At 41.6% G+C, this 17,562-nt stretch overlaps 1 protein-coding gene across 1 annotated transcript in view; it reads left to right on the forward strand.

Moving 5' to 3' along the window:
* kcnn3 (potassium intermediate/small conductance calcium-activated channel, subfamily N, member 3) overlaps positions 1 to 17,562 on the forward strand; it is a 97,865-nt gene that overhangs the window by 28,850 nt on the left and 51,453 nt on the right. The window contains exon 3 of the mRNA XM_061777246.1: positions 876 to 971. Within this exon, the coding sequence (XP_061633230.1) occupies positions 876 to 971 (96 nt within the window). The remainder of the gene's footprint in view (positions 1 to 875; positions 972 to 17,562) is intronic.

Raw genomic sequence — 17,562 nt, forward strand, 5'->3', positions numbered from 1 at the left:
AGTGCGATGAGTTGTATTGATTGAAAGTTTCCTCGGTGCATTGATTATAAGCCCTGTGAAGCAGACAAGCAGAAGATTTAAAGCTCCAACAGCAGAGTGATATTGACAGGCACAATACTTCTGCTCAGCCTTTGAAAATCTGTTTGGTAAATGTTAGTCTCTAGCAGGGGAACAGCTCATCCCAATGTGACCCAATCCGCAAAAGTTGAATCAAGCCAACTAGGCTGTTCTTGTTTGTTGAAGACATTTCACCTTTAATCCAAAAGCCTTATTTACATCTAACATCTAGGTGTGGAGTCTCCCTATTTATGCCTTGGTGGGTTTGTTCCCTGGGGATGGTCAACAATAAGTTGTTGTTATTGCCCAGTGTAGTTGGTTTAATGGTCGTCTTGCACACTGATCTGTCGTTCACACGTCTTGTTTTGGGCCACTCTTCCCATTGAACGAGGCGACCTTTAGGGGGAGTGATGTCAGAAACGTTGCTGTATGCAGATGATAGGTGATGCCTCAAAGGTCCTCCTCTATTTAGAGACGGCTTTTATAGTCATAGATTTCACACCTCTTTCAAACCAGCCGTTCTTCCGATCCAGAATTTGGACGTTGTTGTCCTCAAAGGAATGTCCCTCTGTCTTGCGACGCAAATGAACAGCTGATTCTGGTCACTGAGTCGTTTGCATCTCAAAAAGAATGAACATTCCTTCGAGGACAACAAGGTACAAATTCTGGATAGGGAGGACCGCTTTGCGGATTATCATGACCTGGATGACAGAATCTACACAAGATGTAATGCGTGACCCAATATGTAAAAGCGTGCATCTTTCCTGCATTCTATTGTGTTTTCTACTTGTACTGAAGCTTTGTGTCTTTCCCCACAGAGCTCCATGTATTCTCTGGCCCTGAAGTGTCTGATCAGCCTCTCTACCGTCATCCTGCTGGGCCTCATCATTGCCTATCATGCACGGGAGGTTCAGGTAAAATGACTCACTCACTCATGTCAAGCGATAGATTTTGCCTTTGCTGCTTCATTTGCTTTTGTCCCAAATGAAAAAAAAGATTGTTCGCTCTTGAACATTCACTGTGCACAACATTAGGTAGACCTGTGGGTCTTTTCCGCCAACCAGCCCAGGAACTTTGAGGTCCTAGTAGCAGGAGTTCCTGGTAGCAAAAAGGTTCCTGTGGCCCAGGTGGTTTGTGTTTCCATTGCACTTATTAGTTCAGGGTTACTGAAAGCTACTGGATGTAAACAATGCTGGTATTTCAAACTTTTAAGTTAATGTCTTATTTTATTCATTTAAATTTTATATTAATCTAAACTTTAAATATTTTTTATACCTTTAAAACCTAACTCTTTATCCAGGTGAGGGAATTGAGAACTGATTCCCATTTGCAATGCCAACCTGGCTGCAGACAGTCTTGGAGGTATAGAGTTTTATTATCTACAGGTACATTTTAATAAATTAGAATATATTCATTCTATTTCCTGAACCCTCAGACAGTTCCACTACATGCCTTTTTATGGACCTTTTATTCACCATGTCCTATGATGTAATCTAATATTTAATGTGTTACTATATCACATTTTACAGTTTGTATATGTATTTGCTTCTATTTTGCTTTGATTTACTCTGCTGTCTGCAGCCCGGTTGGTGTTGGAAATACCTTACCTGGATAAGGTTCAATAAATACTGTAAATAAAAAAAAACATGACTTCATGTACAGCCTTAGTCAGTTTTTAAATACAGCAGTGGGAAGTATTTGGTATCTGTAAATGTGTTTGCATTAAAAAAAATTAATAAATAAAACAGACTGTACATTGCAAATATTTATTTGTGAACGTACAAACACAGACAAAAGGCCGGGCTTCATTTCCTTGTCTTACACTATGGCAAAGGCGGCATTTTTCCGCAGGCTGGAGGAGCTCCTGCCTGGGAAGGTTTTTTATTTATTTTTTTCGGCAACGGTGGACCTTGGAAGCAGATCTCACCGCCGAGCCCGGCTTCGGCCCGGCGACGTACAGTATGCTAGGCGAGCACAGTGTTTGTCTCGCCTGCTCTTGTCCAGTAAGTGTGGCTCAGCGGAAAAACGTGATCGGTGTTTGGAAGTTTTACTTTTCAATCTAATTTTAATACTGTTATTTGGAGCCTTGAGTAATGGCAGTTCTGTGAATGAAAAAGTAAATGGCCACAGAGGCCTGTCAACCTATCAATGTTCGTCAGTACAGCGTGCCCCCCCCCCCCCCCCCCCAAAAAAAAGAGTTCCTGGTAGTTCTAGGAAGACCCTACCCACCAAGACGAACAAAATAATCCAGGGCGAAGCTTCCTTAGTTTTTTGGGGGGATGGGGACACGGGGGGAACTGAAGCTACCAGGGTAGCTAGGGAAGTTCCTGCAAAGGTTCCTGCGGTGGGAAAGCACCTCTCCACGATCTCAAACCATGAGGATAAATCTCAGTTTTGATTGAGTTAAAAATATATTTATTCTGCCACATGGAACATTTAACTTAATTTACCAGATTTCATCCAATAGCGGCCAACCTTCCAGGGCCAGCTCATCCATGAGGCAATATTCGCAAATTCTAAGGATGCCGTGGGGGCACCACAAAATGTGTAAAAAGTAGACATTCAATAATGCAATTGTATTAAAACTGAGCATAAGCGGTATAGAAGATGAATGAATATTAAAACAGTTCATTACGTTTACCTTTTAAAACTGAGAAACTAACAGATTAAGATTTAAACCAAGACCCAATTAATACATATACAAATGATAATACCAAATAAGAAAAGGGTGGGGCACACCAGACTTTTACTTTGTAATCATGAGACTCGACTTGACTTTGACTTGAACTACATGAACTGACAAGTCATCCTGTTTCTGAATCTGAATTTTGAAAATATATCCGCTTAAAGCCTCCAGTACCTGGAATACAGTATATCATATCCCACTGGGTAGTCTAGGGCATTTTCATGCCGCGACAACGAGATGCTCTAAAGCCGGCATGCTAAAGCGAAGTCTCAGTTCATATCGAACTTTTTCTCTGCCCTCCTTACCCTTTACTCCTTTCTCTCATGACATGCATGTGCTCACCGATCACGACTCCCATAAAACGAAGTCACAGTCCATGGCAGACTTTTTTTCCTCCTCGCTCTTTTGCCTTTCTCTCCGTGACATGCACGCACTCACCATTGAAAACGAGGCACTCTAAAGTGGCTACGCCAGCGAACTATCCAAAGGGAAGGTTCATTTTCGGTGTATAGGCATACCTAGCTAGTTAACTGCCCATAGCAATTGCACCAGCTAACCGCTGATGCGAACGAAGGCGCTCAAGTTTTTATATAGTGGGTTAGGGGGGACTCATGTCGGAACCCCACTGGGCCTTAGCCACTCCCCCAAAATCAGGAAAACTAAAATGGGGAGAAAAGTTTGACGCTATGGGCCCTATATTTGTGAACAGCATATCGTAAATCCTGTGCGATTAGCGCCACAACTGTGTGCCAGAGGTGGGTTAGACCGGTGTTGGTAATTTCATAGACGAGGGTAGCCCTGTGGATCTGAGGGTGGGCGGATCGCGCCACTGTGGGAGTGTTTACATCCCACTTCATTCGCTGTCAATCAAAGCGGCTCCTCTCATTCCCTTTAGATGTGGCGCATCTGAGAGTCTTAACGGAGAAGTGTGAATGCGGAAGATCCGTGCGTGAGTGGAGCATTGTCATTGCTCTGGCCATGGTGTGACAACAAACAATGTAAGCAGGTGTACAGATTGAGCTGGTGAGAACCGCTGGCAACCAAAATCGTGTTAGACCAGTGGTCTACCTTGCGTCAGGTTTTAGAAAAGGTTTAAGCAGAGCCAAGTTTAGATCAACTTTCTGCCACTAAATTGTCACCCAGTCAGGGGCATCTCTCAGGACACTTCCTCTGCTGCACCGGAATGCCCAGCATGGTGCAGACTGGTTGGCCCAATTGGCAAACGTATGTTTGAATTCCATATTGCAGTAGCTTTTTCTTTTACTGATTGATAAACTATTATTATCTATTTAATCATAGCTGTATCATTATTTTTGGCTGGGAGGCATCATATGGTTATATTGTGTGTCGTTCATTTTGGTTTAAATCTGCCAATTGTGGTTGTTGCTGCAGTGAGATTGATACAAATTGGATCTTCTTGTATTATGTATCTTAATATTAGAGAATGTAACCATGCTGTGGAGTAATATGGTTAACTGTTGCCTCGCCTTGCAGCTGTTCCTTTGGAGGTCTATTCCCACACATTAAAATTCCAATTTTCAGGCTACTTCCTGTAGTTGGGGGGGGGGGGGGGTGCAGGTGTGTGTCCATCTCACCAATGAATGCCTTTAATGTCTGTCTTAGCAGGATCGACCAAACACATGGCTTTGCATTCATTAGATAAACCGCAACGATCGATCACGTGTGCCTTCATGCTTCATCTTATGTGATTTTGTGCTTGTCGTTTTGACTAATACAGTGCTCAATGGGCCTGGGTTTTCATCATTCATTGCACATCTACTATTTATGTGAGCTTGCGGGAAGCCGTGAGTGCCCCCCAGACCAGCTATTACTCCCCGTCAGATGAACCACAATAATCCATCCAGCCTCATACTAGTTTAATGCCGCAACTTGCTTACATTACATCATACAGTAGCCTCTGTAGAACAGTCCATTACTGCAGAGCTGTGTGTGTACTGTACATGTGATGCATTCAGGTAGAACATGGCTGAAGATTCATTGATAAAATAATAAGCGAAAATAAGGCTTTTTTTGTTACATCCGCCCATGCTGGCGTTGGAGGCTGCACGCGACGGGAGGATGAAGAAGCTGCAGTGTTTAGAGAGATAACATTCTGTCCTTTTCGTGATATGATTTTGTTTGATGTTGATCACGGGAGGAGGTCAGGAAACTGTGGCTGTGAAGCATTGGGGTACAATACCAGTCTAGACATGAATGGTTCATTTTAGGAATCCACATATAATACAACATAACTAAGTGGGATACACACCTACAGATATGTTCAAATCTTAACTTGGGCTTGACAATTAATCGATTTAATCGAAAATTGGGGTTTATTGCTTCGGAGGATTTTTTTTTAAAAGTTGATATACTGTATCTGAGAGGAGCGTTTTTATTAAAGCAGTGTTGCCAATTTAGCTTGCTAGCTAGTCTTTTCTCACCCCTCTACCGATTATTTTTTCCCCCCCTAAAGTCACTAATGACTTCATGTCCCACGACAGGAGCAGAATACATTTTTTCCCACAAGTTCAATCACGAAAACACTTGCGGTGAACATTTCCAAAGACATGGTGCTTATTTATATCTTGTAAAACTAGTGATTCATTGACGGAGTTGGAAATGTTTGACCCAAGGTATGTGCTTCCAAGCTGCAAATATTTTGCTGAGGAAAGGTACTCCGCCCGGGATATGATGAAAGAGGGTGAGAGAGCTGGAGGTGGTGCAGCATTACTCCTCAACAGACAAATGAGGTGAGCCAGGCCGTTTTATGGCTCATTTCATTATGTGATATTCTTGAACATTTTAGATGTTCATTTATTTAAGAATCTGTTTACACAAGTTTTGACCAAAAATGACTTTTTTATACTATCGAAAAAATATAGTTATTGCTAGTATTTTACAGCTTGCAGCTCACAGTGCATGTCAGCGCAAATGAGAATCATGAGGTCAAAGGAACTGCCTGAAGAGCTAAGACAGCTCAGACAGAATTGTGGCGAGGCATAGATCTGGCCAAGGTTACAAAACATTTTCTGCTGCACTTAAGGTTCCTAAGAGCAGTGTGGGCTCCGTAATCCTGAAATGAAAGACGTTTGGAACGGTCAGAACACTTCCTTGAGCTGAGCAATTGTGGGAGAAGAGCCTTGGTGAGAGAGGTAAAGAAGAACCCAAAGATCACTGTGGCTGAGGTCCAGAGATGCAGTCCGGAGATGGGAGAAAGTTCTAGAAAGTCAACCATCACTGCAGCCCTCCACCAGTCAGGGCTTTATGGCAGATTGGCCGGACGGAAGCCTCTCCTCAGTGCAAAACACATGAAAGCACGCGTGGAGTTTGTTAAAAAATCCAGGTGTGAAAAACTTGTTGCATCATTCCCAAAAAGACTCATGGTTGTCTTAGCTCAAATGGGTGCTTCTACTAAATACTGAGCAAAGGCTCTGAATACTTATGGCTGTGTGATATTTCATTTTTTCTGTTTTCATAAATCTGCAAAAATCTTCCAAACATTCCTGCCTCGCTCCTCTGTCAATATCCTGGCTCCTCGATGGTATTTCTGGTGGGAGGAGCTAGGACCTAAGAAGTTTCAATTACAGAAATGAGATACAACCCTGTAATAAACTCAACAAAACAGGACGCCAGACATCACTAGAGGCGTGACTTACTGCAACAGCAAACGACATATGACAATGAACCAACATAGACTGAAAAAAGCAGGGAACTAAATAAAAGAAAACTGATGAGTCGGGTTGGGCATCGAGAATTGAGAACTGATTGGAACCGCGGCTAACATTCCAGTTCTCCTGGAATTGTTCAAATGTAAACATTTCGGTTGCCAGTTTCAATGCCTATAGCCCGCCACCCCCAAAGAAGAAGCAGTGAAAACCAACAAAGAACGTACACGACGACGTGCTTGTGCCCAACGGTGGCGGCAAACAAAAGTGTGTCTCATATTTAAAACTCATTTGGTGCCAGCCCTCCCAGTTAACATGGATATTTGACTTCTAAAGCAGTCAGTGACACTGAATGTGTTAAGAAAATACAGTGAACGACCAGTCGCCTCAGTGCAACACTTGGAATAAGATTATATTGTGCAACGGAGGCTTTCATGATGTGTAGAAGTCTGACTAGCAACTTTACATCACAATGAATTGGGACAAAATTCACATAGATGTTGTCTCACAGTGTCACAAACACTAACCTTGTGTCTCATCGGTGGGTCGGTAAAGGAATCAGCATTTTATAGCATTTGGTTCCATTCATTACTCTTATTTCTGCCGTCGAGTTTTACTTTCGTTATCAAAAATCACAGGTGTCGTGTGAAGTTACTTTTGGTGCCAAAATGCTGAATTCGGATGGATACGCTTCAAAGTAAAAGGCTACAAGCTTAAAACAGGAAGTCAAGTTTGAACTTGCATTCACATATAAACCCTTTGATGTGATAAAACAGTTGCAAATAACTATTTTAACAATTCTAAATGTAACTTTTAGCTGAAACGTTAATTAATGAATTTTAAGTCAATTGGGTTATCTTGGGTGGGTGATATTGATACTGGTTATAAAGAACCCTTAGCCCAATGTTCATTTTAGTCTATGCTGCGGGCTGCTAAGAAAATGTATGTTTATAATTTGGACACCCTTTATTTAAACCTTACAAACTTTTTTGACCCAGCCCCCTAAAAGAATCGGAATCAAGACATTTTTGGAACCATTATCGGAATGAGGAATCGGAATTGGGACCGGAATCGTTCAAATTCAAACGATGTACAACCCTACTGATGAGACAGACAACTAGGAGCACCTGGACAAGACGCAAATCGTTGGAGGGAGCTGACAACAACTAACGAGCAAGACAAGACAACATGGGACAGGAAGACATGAAACAAAACTAAATATAATCTAAACTGTAACCGTGACACTAATATCAATAAAACGCAAACTAGAGGTCTGATTTTATTGCACATCAATTGCTTTTACTGTTAAAATTGCAGTGGACTTTCACACTACCACACTATGCGAGGGTCAGTCGCCAGGTGTGCGGGTGTGAGTCACCCACTGTTGTAACAGGATATTGCATTCCCACACACACCCGCACACTAGAAAGACATTATTCCTCTGGCGTCTGAGCACCTTCCCAGGGAATCTTTCCTCTGTTTTTCCCTTCTTTTTTCCTCTATCTGTCTTTATTACATCTGCCTATCTTCTCCTCTGCTGGGACTCAATTCGATTTGCCCGTCAACTTCACATCCTTTCTTCCTCTGTTCTGGCTCAGCATCCAGCGTCCCACCAATTCACCCCGTGCCCGGTGTACCGCCAACATTGCCCTCTAAAAGCCCTCTCGCAACTTTTTGTCTTTCATCTTGTAGTGCTTTTCACACGCATTTTCTGCCAAAATGGATCTGTATCTCCCCCCTCTGCTCTCGTTGTCTCTCTTCAGTGTCTGCGCTAATCTGTTGGGGTGGGACAGGCTGACCCAGTCGTGGTCTCCATGAAACAAAGCAAAGGCAATCGCTCCTCACTACAGTGCAATTCATCAGTAATCACCCCAGTCTGCAAATCTCTGCTTTATTCCGTCTTGTCAAGCAAAGGAATTTAAGTTTTCAGATTGGTTTGCCATGGGGGATTTTGTGTGTGTGTGTGCGCTTGTGCGTTGGTGTGCTTTATGTATGCGTGTGTGTATGTGTCGAGTGTAGGGCATCGCTTGACATTACAGAGGAAAGTGAAACGAAACGCAGGGAAAATGGGTAGCTGACATGAAAAGATTTTTGCAACTTTGAGGGCCAGGCTGACACGTTCATTTGCTTTTCCGTCCAGCAAAGTTCCACCGGAATTATACAAACTTGCTCGGGTTGAACTATTGTGGTCTGTGCATCGTCACAAAGGATTCCACAGCTTCCCTCATTTTGTGCCTTTTTTTTTAGTTGTTCTGTTTATTCCTGCTGTGCGGTTATTAATAACTCTCAGGAGAAATTACATTGATTTACAATCAATCAATTAGTCAATCAATCAATTCATGTCATAATACGTCTTGTCAATCAATCAATTCATGTCATAATACGTCTTGTATACATAAAAGAACACAGTACAATAACAAATAGAAAACTACTTTCAATAGACTACACCATACACCTAGAATGGAGAGCAGTAAATACGGATCAAGGATGCAAAATGCAAGCGCGACAAAAGAACAGCAGTCCAGCATATCAGTCCAGTGATACACATCACAGCAGGAGCAACTGTCAACAAGAAATGTAGCAACTTTTAATTTAAAAGTACATAACACCAATGAGGCTCGTTTGAGTCGACTCTGATGGTCGTTCTTGGACCAAGGGCCAAAGTAAAACGGGCTTCTCGTTTTGGCCTCAGCCTGCATTGACGGCACTTTAAAATGCACCCAGGTGCCGGATCTGAGATTCAAGGAATTTTGAATCATCACAACCATTTTTGCCCATTTTTTTGACATGTTACGGAACAAACCAGCGACTGATTCATAATCAGTTTGTTTGTGCATTTTCTGCCCTGTCAGTTTGAAATAATGTCCTGTTTTTCAATAATGCGACGGAAATATTTTTTAATCCGATTCATCAATTAATCGAAAACAATCGACAGATTAATCCATTATTAAAATAATCATTGATGCAGCCGTAATATCTTGTGACTTAGCAAAATTGTCTGACTTGACTTATGACTTGCTGAATCCAAGTAAGGACTTGACTTGCCCTGAAATTGCCTTGCGTCTCGACTTGACTGGTTGATTTTTGCCGCAGTAACTTGGGACTTGCTTGAAACTTGAAGATTATGGCTTGTGCATATATGACATAATCACATGTATGTCAGAAGGCGCAATCCCGTTGATTATACAACATGTTCAGTGTATGGACGTTTGCATGCGCCATTACTTCATAATACAAGACTGCATCACGACAGCTTTTCTGACTTTTGGCTTCTTTTGAGTAATTGTATTGATTCCTCCTTTTTGTTTTTCATAAACTGTTAAAAGGGGCAATCACAGCAATTGCACATCCAGTCTGGGTAACGAGGCTGGACTGTACACACACATACAGTATTTCCCCCAGTGCCCCAGTATTTTCTCTCTTGTTATTCCTCATTTGACAGAAATGTGCCTTCCCTCAACTTGACCTTTAGCAAAGAGAGTGTTTATGAAGGTGCTTATGGCTGTGTTAATTGCTCTGCAAGTGACCATCAGACCTTGCTGCTTCTGGCTTAGTAAAAAAAAAAAAAACGATGACATTTTGGTGCTTGAGTACTCCATAATTTTATTCCTTGCCCAAGCAGAACGGTGTGTTCCCACATTTGCAAATGGATCTGCGAAACGTGTTGTTGTGTAAAGAACATTTGGTAGGTTTCTGAGGCGTGATCAACCATTCTGTTTGGGAAACCATTGGGTTCATATGAAAAGCATGAATAAAACATTAAGATGAATTAAAAATAAGACAACGTTTCCATTATGGAGATAACATTAACTGCCTATAGAATATTCTATTGCTAATTGCTATTTACATATTCCATTTACCCTCATTACTGCCCTATATCTTATGTTCCCTTCAGAACCTTGTCATGTTAATTGAACTTGAAACATACAGTAAAGGGAAACTTCCAAAGCAGAACACTATTTGTTCCATGGCATTAGTTAACTTCAAAGTTATTTGAATATTTAAAAAAAAAATTCCCACCGGGAAATAATGTGAAATTAATACATTTCCTTTATATTAACTGTACAGAGAATGTTTGAATTAACATTTTAACATTCTTCACCATTGTCTACCTAAGTGTAAAAATATAAGCTAGCCATGAAATACCCCAAACAAGTTTTGACGAAGCCTGGTCACACGTCATGATGGTTTGAACTCCAAACTTTTGTTTTGTCTTCTGAGGCACATTTGTTTCGAAAACGTTATGTTCAACTCCAAATTGATTGACTTTTGGGGTGTTCAACTTTGGACATTACACTGTATACTGTACGTGACCATGTATCTGTTTATAGTGGTGCCTTGACTTATGTGTTTAATTCCAAAAACATATCAACAACAAAACCAACATATTTGTAACATGTTTTAATATGAAAATATCACTTTACTGTATTCTACTGTAAATAATTAAACAGTTTGTGTATCATGGTTGCACGCTTCAATGCCCATTGACATTGTTCTCCTTCTGGTGTGCATGCGTGGGCCACCAGGGGGCACTATAATACATATGATGTAACAGAAAAGTACTGTGAAACCTAATCTGCAATGTTGTTAGTCTTTTTTTCTGCAGAGGATAAAAAATATATGCCTGTGAGTATCGTTGTATGCTCTGTCTGCATGTTTCGCTCCTGTTTGTGTTCAAATATAAGTTGTTAAAAGGTTGATAATTCATGTCATAGGGAAGCTAGTTTTCTTAGCCCAACTATGGTGTTTTGGATTGTGTGTTAGCATTAAGCGAGCAGGCTTTCATAAGACAAAGTTATGGCATTACAAAATGTAAAATTCTCTTTGTTTTGTTTTACGGTAAACTTCAACTGGGAGTGGCAAGAGACAGCTTGAAGCAAGCACTTGTCCTCTTTTTTGAAGGATTGTTCATTATCTGCCAAACTGCTGTACCATCAAACGGTCATAACTAAATTGTTTGCTCGCAACTCATGACAAAGAATCGGCCGAACGATGGCTCGTTTCTCGAAGAACTCGTATATCAGGTCACTCGTAAGTGGAAGTACAACTGGATATGACAAGACGCTTTCCTGTCACAATAAGTTCCATTTCCGGGTCTATGGTTAGCGACACAATTCCGTCGTCACTATCTCGGGCGCTCATCTGTAGTGGCATTAAAAACAAAGATTTTTTTTAAAAACAAAGAAAAAGTGGATCATTTACATATTCACAGAGCTGAAGTCTCACAAGAAGGTTCTGTTGGACTTTTGAAGCATATTTTTCTTCTGAAATCTTAGGTTGTACTCCAAACGTTTGAGGCCTTTGACATCGGAGCTTTCCCCGTACACCTGCCATGTCAACCTTAGTAAATAATTATAGTTTGTATGCTTGTTTTGTATCATGTCAAATTCAATAATGTCACAAAAGGTCTTGCTAACTTGCCATCGAAGACCAAAAGAAACGCAATAATAAACAGAAAACACGACTGATCTGACAGCCGAATGTGAAATAGATTTCATTACAACGTGAACATCGCCTGTCTCCCTCAGGATGTGTAAAGGTGCTGTGATTGATTGCCCGTTATGTACAAACACGCCACAATTCATCTGATTTAGCGGCCCTGAAATAGAATAGTTATGGATCACGAAAAACACCCCCAAGACAACTATTATTCTACAACCCCAATTCCGATGAAGTTGGGACGTTGTGTTAAACATAAATAAAAACAATCAAGTTTATCAGTTTGAGCATTAAATATCTTGTCTTTGTAGTGTATTCAATTAAATATAGGTTGAACATGATTTGCAAATCATTGTATTCTGTTTTTATTTGTGTTTAACACAACGTCCCAACTTCATTGGAATTGGGTTGTATTATTATTCATTTCTATTATTCCCCTTAAGAACTCTGTGAATGGAAAGGGAATCTGTAGCATGGTAAAACTGTCTCTATCGTTTACTGCACAGGCAATGTTTTGAGGAATATTTTAACATTCTTAACTGTAGCGTAAGAAGTTAAGCACTATTGTTTCACTCTTTGATGCCGAGTGATGGATGCCTATGGGGAGTGGAGAGAAAGATTACTGCTTGCGTGAAGACTTCATGTATTTCAAGTTATACCATTCTTAACACGTATCAAGGAACAAAAACAAGCTGTAAAAATACAAGGTGTTCCAAAAGTCACCCTCCTCTTCCTTTTTTCTATTTCATTTCAGGTATCGTTCGGGCAGGCGTGAGATCATCAGCATTTGAGAGCTGAGGCTTTAAGTTTTTGGAAGCATATAATTCCTTTGCCCGTGGCTCGCCAATTGACAGTTGAGCATTGTTGCAAAATTGCCACCTGGCAAGAGGTTTTTCTGTCCCTGACTGCAGTTCAGTGGGAGTTTGAGAAGCTTTATAGCCATCACACTGCTCCAATGCATAGTACAATTTACGCTTAAGGTTATTAAGCATCATAATCTTCCGCTTGAAGCCTTTGACTAACCTGAGGTTGGTATGGGTAAAGCTCCATCACCCTGAAGCAACCCTTTTAACGAGTTTTTGTGGATGCTGAGTTCCATTGCAACCCTCTGGATAGACTTTCCCTGGCATTGTGCCAACGCTTTCAGGAGTTCTGTGTTTTCATCAGTGGTAGTAGTAGTACGCCTTCCGCTGAGTGGTTTGTCAAGAACAGATCATGTTTTGAGAAACTTGCCATGGATAGTGTAAATTGTACAGCGCGTTAGAGCAGTGTTACGGTTGCAAAGCTTCTCAAACTGGTCCTGAACTGCAATCGTGGAAAGAAAAACGTCTTGCCAGGCAGCAATTTTGCAACAAAAGCTTAAAATGTCAAATGCTGATACCATCACGTTTGTTCGAAATATGATGATACCTGAAACGAAATAGAAAAAAAGGAAGCTAGGACCAACACTGTTCTAAAGTATGGTTATTGTCTTGCTTGTCCTCTTTACCATAACTGGTACCTTCATCACAAAAACTTGTGGAGTTAATTCAGGAGATATGGTGGAACTCTATATCATGACATCTGGATTTGTGTTGGTAGCACAGTGCAAAGGGGATAGAACATCTGCTAGACACTTCTCAGGTTCCGGGTGCGAATCTGGGCTCCGGCCTCACTGTGTGGAGTTTGCATGTTCTTCCCGTGTTTGCGTGGCTTTTCTCCGGGTACTCAGGCTTCCTCCTACATTCTCAAAACAGGCGTGTTAGGTTCAAAACTCTAAGTTGTCCACAGATATGAATGGTAGTTTATGTATAATTTGCCTGCAATTGGCAAGCAACCAGTCCAGTTTGTAGCCAGCCTAACGTCCAAAGTCAAGTGGGGTAGGCTCCAGCTCACCTGCAACCATAAGGAGGACATGTGGTCGTGAAAATTGATGGATGTATGGTGGTGGTGGTGGTGTATGATTTAGAGGGACATTTTTTGCCCCGAAAGTGATGGTTGAATTTTGAATCTACGCAAGAAAGGCAGTGTTTAAAAGGCAAACAAATGGAATTGCTGTTTGAATTAATCCAATAGAAACAGGAGGCGTGTGTGCGTGTGTGTGTGTGTGTGTATATGTGTGTCTTTCGAGAGCAAGAAGGAGTGATATTTCTCCAGTCCATTAGTGTGCTTCAAGCATTAGTGAACTGTGTTGATTCAGTTACTTTTGGTGCATTTCACTGATCAACAAGACACCAGCTTGGCACTAGAAGACGGGCAGATGGCAAAAGGAAGGTAAAGTAAGCTTGAAGGGTCGTCCTCTTACTGCTGGGCTGGTATTTAATATCTGAATGGGTATTTAATGAACGCTCACCACGTGTACGCACCCAGAGAACTGTAATGAAAGAGCATAATGCAGCGCAGCACGCCGTCTCCCATAAATGCCATTTTTTTGCCTTGTTGCTATTTTTAGGCACAGTGCAAATTAACATTGAATGACGGGAATGTCCCATCTCAAGACGTCTTTGGTGGAATCATCTTTACACCTGCTTGCTGTTTTTAGACCTTTTATTTGTGAATTTCAGCACATAGCTAAAGTGTGAACATTTTTCTTTGTCACCTCACCTCACTCCCCCTCTTCATATTTACACTCTTGGTTGTGAACAATCAAGCATTGGGTGTGTTTCCTTGGAGGGGCACTCTCTGCAAAAGTCTTGGGACACTTAACACTTCAACGATGAATCAATCAATTGCCTGGGCCCCTAGTTGCCCACTTGTGGTAGTTATTTAGTATGTTTATACATCTGTTTTGATTCCTGTCTCTATTCAGGCGTTGCCAACATGGTGCCCACGGGCACCAGGTATTCCCAAAGGACCACATAAGTAGCATAAAAACTGTGCACTTGCGTGACCATCGAATGTGAGATGTGCCGCCATGTAACTAGTTGCGTGATCGCTCACAAAGCTAGCTGCTAATGCAAAGGAAAAGAGTCAAGCCACTAGATTCCCACAATGCAATTTGGATTTTTTTTCTTTGTTGCAATAATTGACGTCCTTATTGTTACGTTCAATGTCGTTGTCATTTCAGTGTATGTTAGCAGTGGTTCTTGGAATGTATACCTTATTTAGCTGTCACATTTGTTGTATATTTATGTTGTACTTTTATTTATTTTTTTTAAATGAAACCATTACTTTAGGTAGTGTGAGAAAGAATGACCCATTGGTCAATTCCTTTACCAGAGCGATGTCTAATAGGGTGTTAACTGTTTAAAGATAATAAGCCTTACCTACACATTAGCAATAACGGCATGGGACACTTCAACCCAATAAATAGTCATTAAGACCTTCAGTGTTATGTTGTCACTTATCATATTTTCCTGTAGTACAACAGTACACTACAAGGTGAACATATAGCTATAGAAAGAGAAAGCTACAAAGTGGTGGCTTCTCAGTGTTTTGTTCAAAATAGCAAGTCTTTTCAAGTCCAAGAGAAATCACAAGTCATTGCTGTTCAAGTCCAAGTCGAGTTGCAAGTCTTTTAACATATTGTCAAATCGAGTCTGAAGTCATCAAATCCCTGCCTCGAGTCCACACCTCTGACACCAGCTCACCTGTGAATGAGCACAAGCATTATAGAAAAGGGATGGATATTATGTTCCTCTTTCAGTGTTATAGTGTCTATGTAGATCTGTCTATTTATGAATGTGTTTGTCTTGCTCCATTTGTATCACGCACGCCTGTTTGGGGGACTTCCAAGCTGCAGGACGCAGATACACTCCCCAGGGGTGTGTGTGTGTGTGTGTGTGTGTGTGTGTGTGTGTGTGTGTGTCTGTCTTGTGTGCTCGCTTTACTCCTTCACTGATTCGACGCGTCTTCCCACCTCCCCACCAACCCACCTTTGGGAAACACCACCCTGTGGCTAATTTGCTCGCATATTCTTCTTGTTCTTTTATAAACGCTACTTGTCGAGACCATCTGGGTGTTTATGCAAAGTTCGCATCCCTGTGTGAGTGTGTGTGTGGTGCGCGTGCGTCGGCCTGGCAGATTGTGTCCAGCACCGCATCTGCTTCCGTTATGAGACACGTGCAATGAGGGATTTAACCCGATTAGCTTGGTATGGCTGTGGGGCCTGGATGCAATTCAGACGGAGATACAGAAGACGGATGGATGAGGGAGGAAAGGTGGAAGGTCGTCGCAGTGAGGTAGAGGAGTATGTCCTCAGCTTATTGTGTGACACTTTGCACACTGTTCCTTTTTCTTGCCTTGCTTTGTGTTTGCTCTGCCCTCCTTCTGTCCGGCCCACTCTTCATTTAGTGTCCTCATATCGCTCGACCTCGGCCCACCGCTGCCATATTATGTTAAAGTTAAAGCAACAAAAGACAGGATTTTGTTCAGTTTTCCCTTTCGGGCTCTGTGTATATACAGTATGGCCGAGCTTATCTAGTGTTTGTTTTGGCCACACATGCACATGCACACACATCTAAACCTCACTGCACCACCACCCTCTTCCCTCTCATTTTGGTCATGTAGGGACAGTGGCACTCACTCACTCACTCACTCACTCACTCACATTGACAGATTACTTTCCTAATGGAATTTAATTATTTATCCCTTCCTCGTGGCGGTTTAGCCAGGAAAAGACCGACAGCAGCAGGAGGCAGCCAGGGAAGGACAAGACCGGAGGGTGGGAAGGAGGAGGGAGTAGGTGGGGGGATGTGGGTACTCATTTCCTTGTGGCAAACACTGCACCACCTCATATTTTTCCCTCTCTTGTCAAGCAGAGAAAAAAAGATGAATGAATAGAATCTGTCCAAATAAGGTTTTAGAACTTATCATGTCTAATTCTTTATTTAAAAAAGTGTTGAAACTCACTCAGTAGCGGCCCTTGGGAAAGTGTAGGGAAAAAACTATGTGGAACCCTTGGCACCAGCATGCCTGAGTCCCACAGGCATACTCTATGCATCACAACAGGACGAGTGATAAAGCGTCATATAAAGAACCTATGCCCTGACAACGCACAGGAAGTCAGCTATTTTGGTTTGAAGTTTCCAATTGGCCTTGTACTAAAAGAAATGATGATTGGTCAGATTGCTACCAAATTTGAACAAGCAACAGGCAAAGCTTCATTGCGTTAAATGTTTGTTTTTGTCATAGCAGGTGGGTGGAGTATGGGGACACTGGCTAGATTGTAAGAAAGGTTCCAGGACTGGAGTCACAAAATATATATTTCAAGCCCAAACGAAGGGTTTTCCCCTTCAGCGTGGGCCAGGTGATCAACCAGCACATCTACAAAGACTTCGTTCAGTGCATGAGAGATATGGCAGGACAACTACATACACTACAGGTCCAAGTGACCAATTCTGATTTAATGCCTACATCCAATAATTTTGTCTATTTCCATCTGCATTTCAAGTATCACATATGGGATATGATTGTGTTTAAACTGTCGGAACACATGAAACAACTCCACAAGCGCAGCTGCCAAATTACAGATAACTAACAAGCATCAATATTGGAAGTAATTATTAATAAACATTACATAGCATTTAGTTGCCTTAGGCTGACTCATTGCTCCACCGATTTAAATGAGGGTAACATTCACATTACTCTTCTGGCTACTGTCTGCAATTATTTTTGCTTATTTAATAATAGAACACACCTGTAATTTTGCATATTACAAACGTACAGTATGGGCACCGATACCTCGGAATCGCAAATTTCACACTTGATGAGTGGGCAGACACTCCAGAGACCCAA

The sequence above is a fragment of the Phyllopteryx taeniolatus genome, chromosome 6, assembly GCF_024500385.1.
Source record: "Phyllopteryx taeniolatus isolate TA_2022b chromosome 6, UOR_Ptae_1.2, whole genome shotgun sequence".
NCBI classification, from domain to species: domain Eukaryota; kingdom Metazoa; phylum Chordata; class Actinopteri; order Syngnathiformes; family Syngnathidae; genus Phyllopteryx; species Phyllopteryx taeniolatus.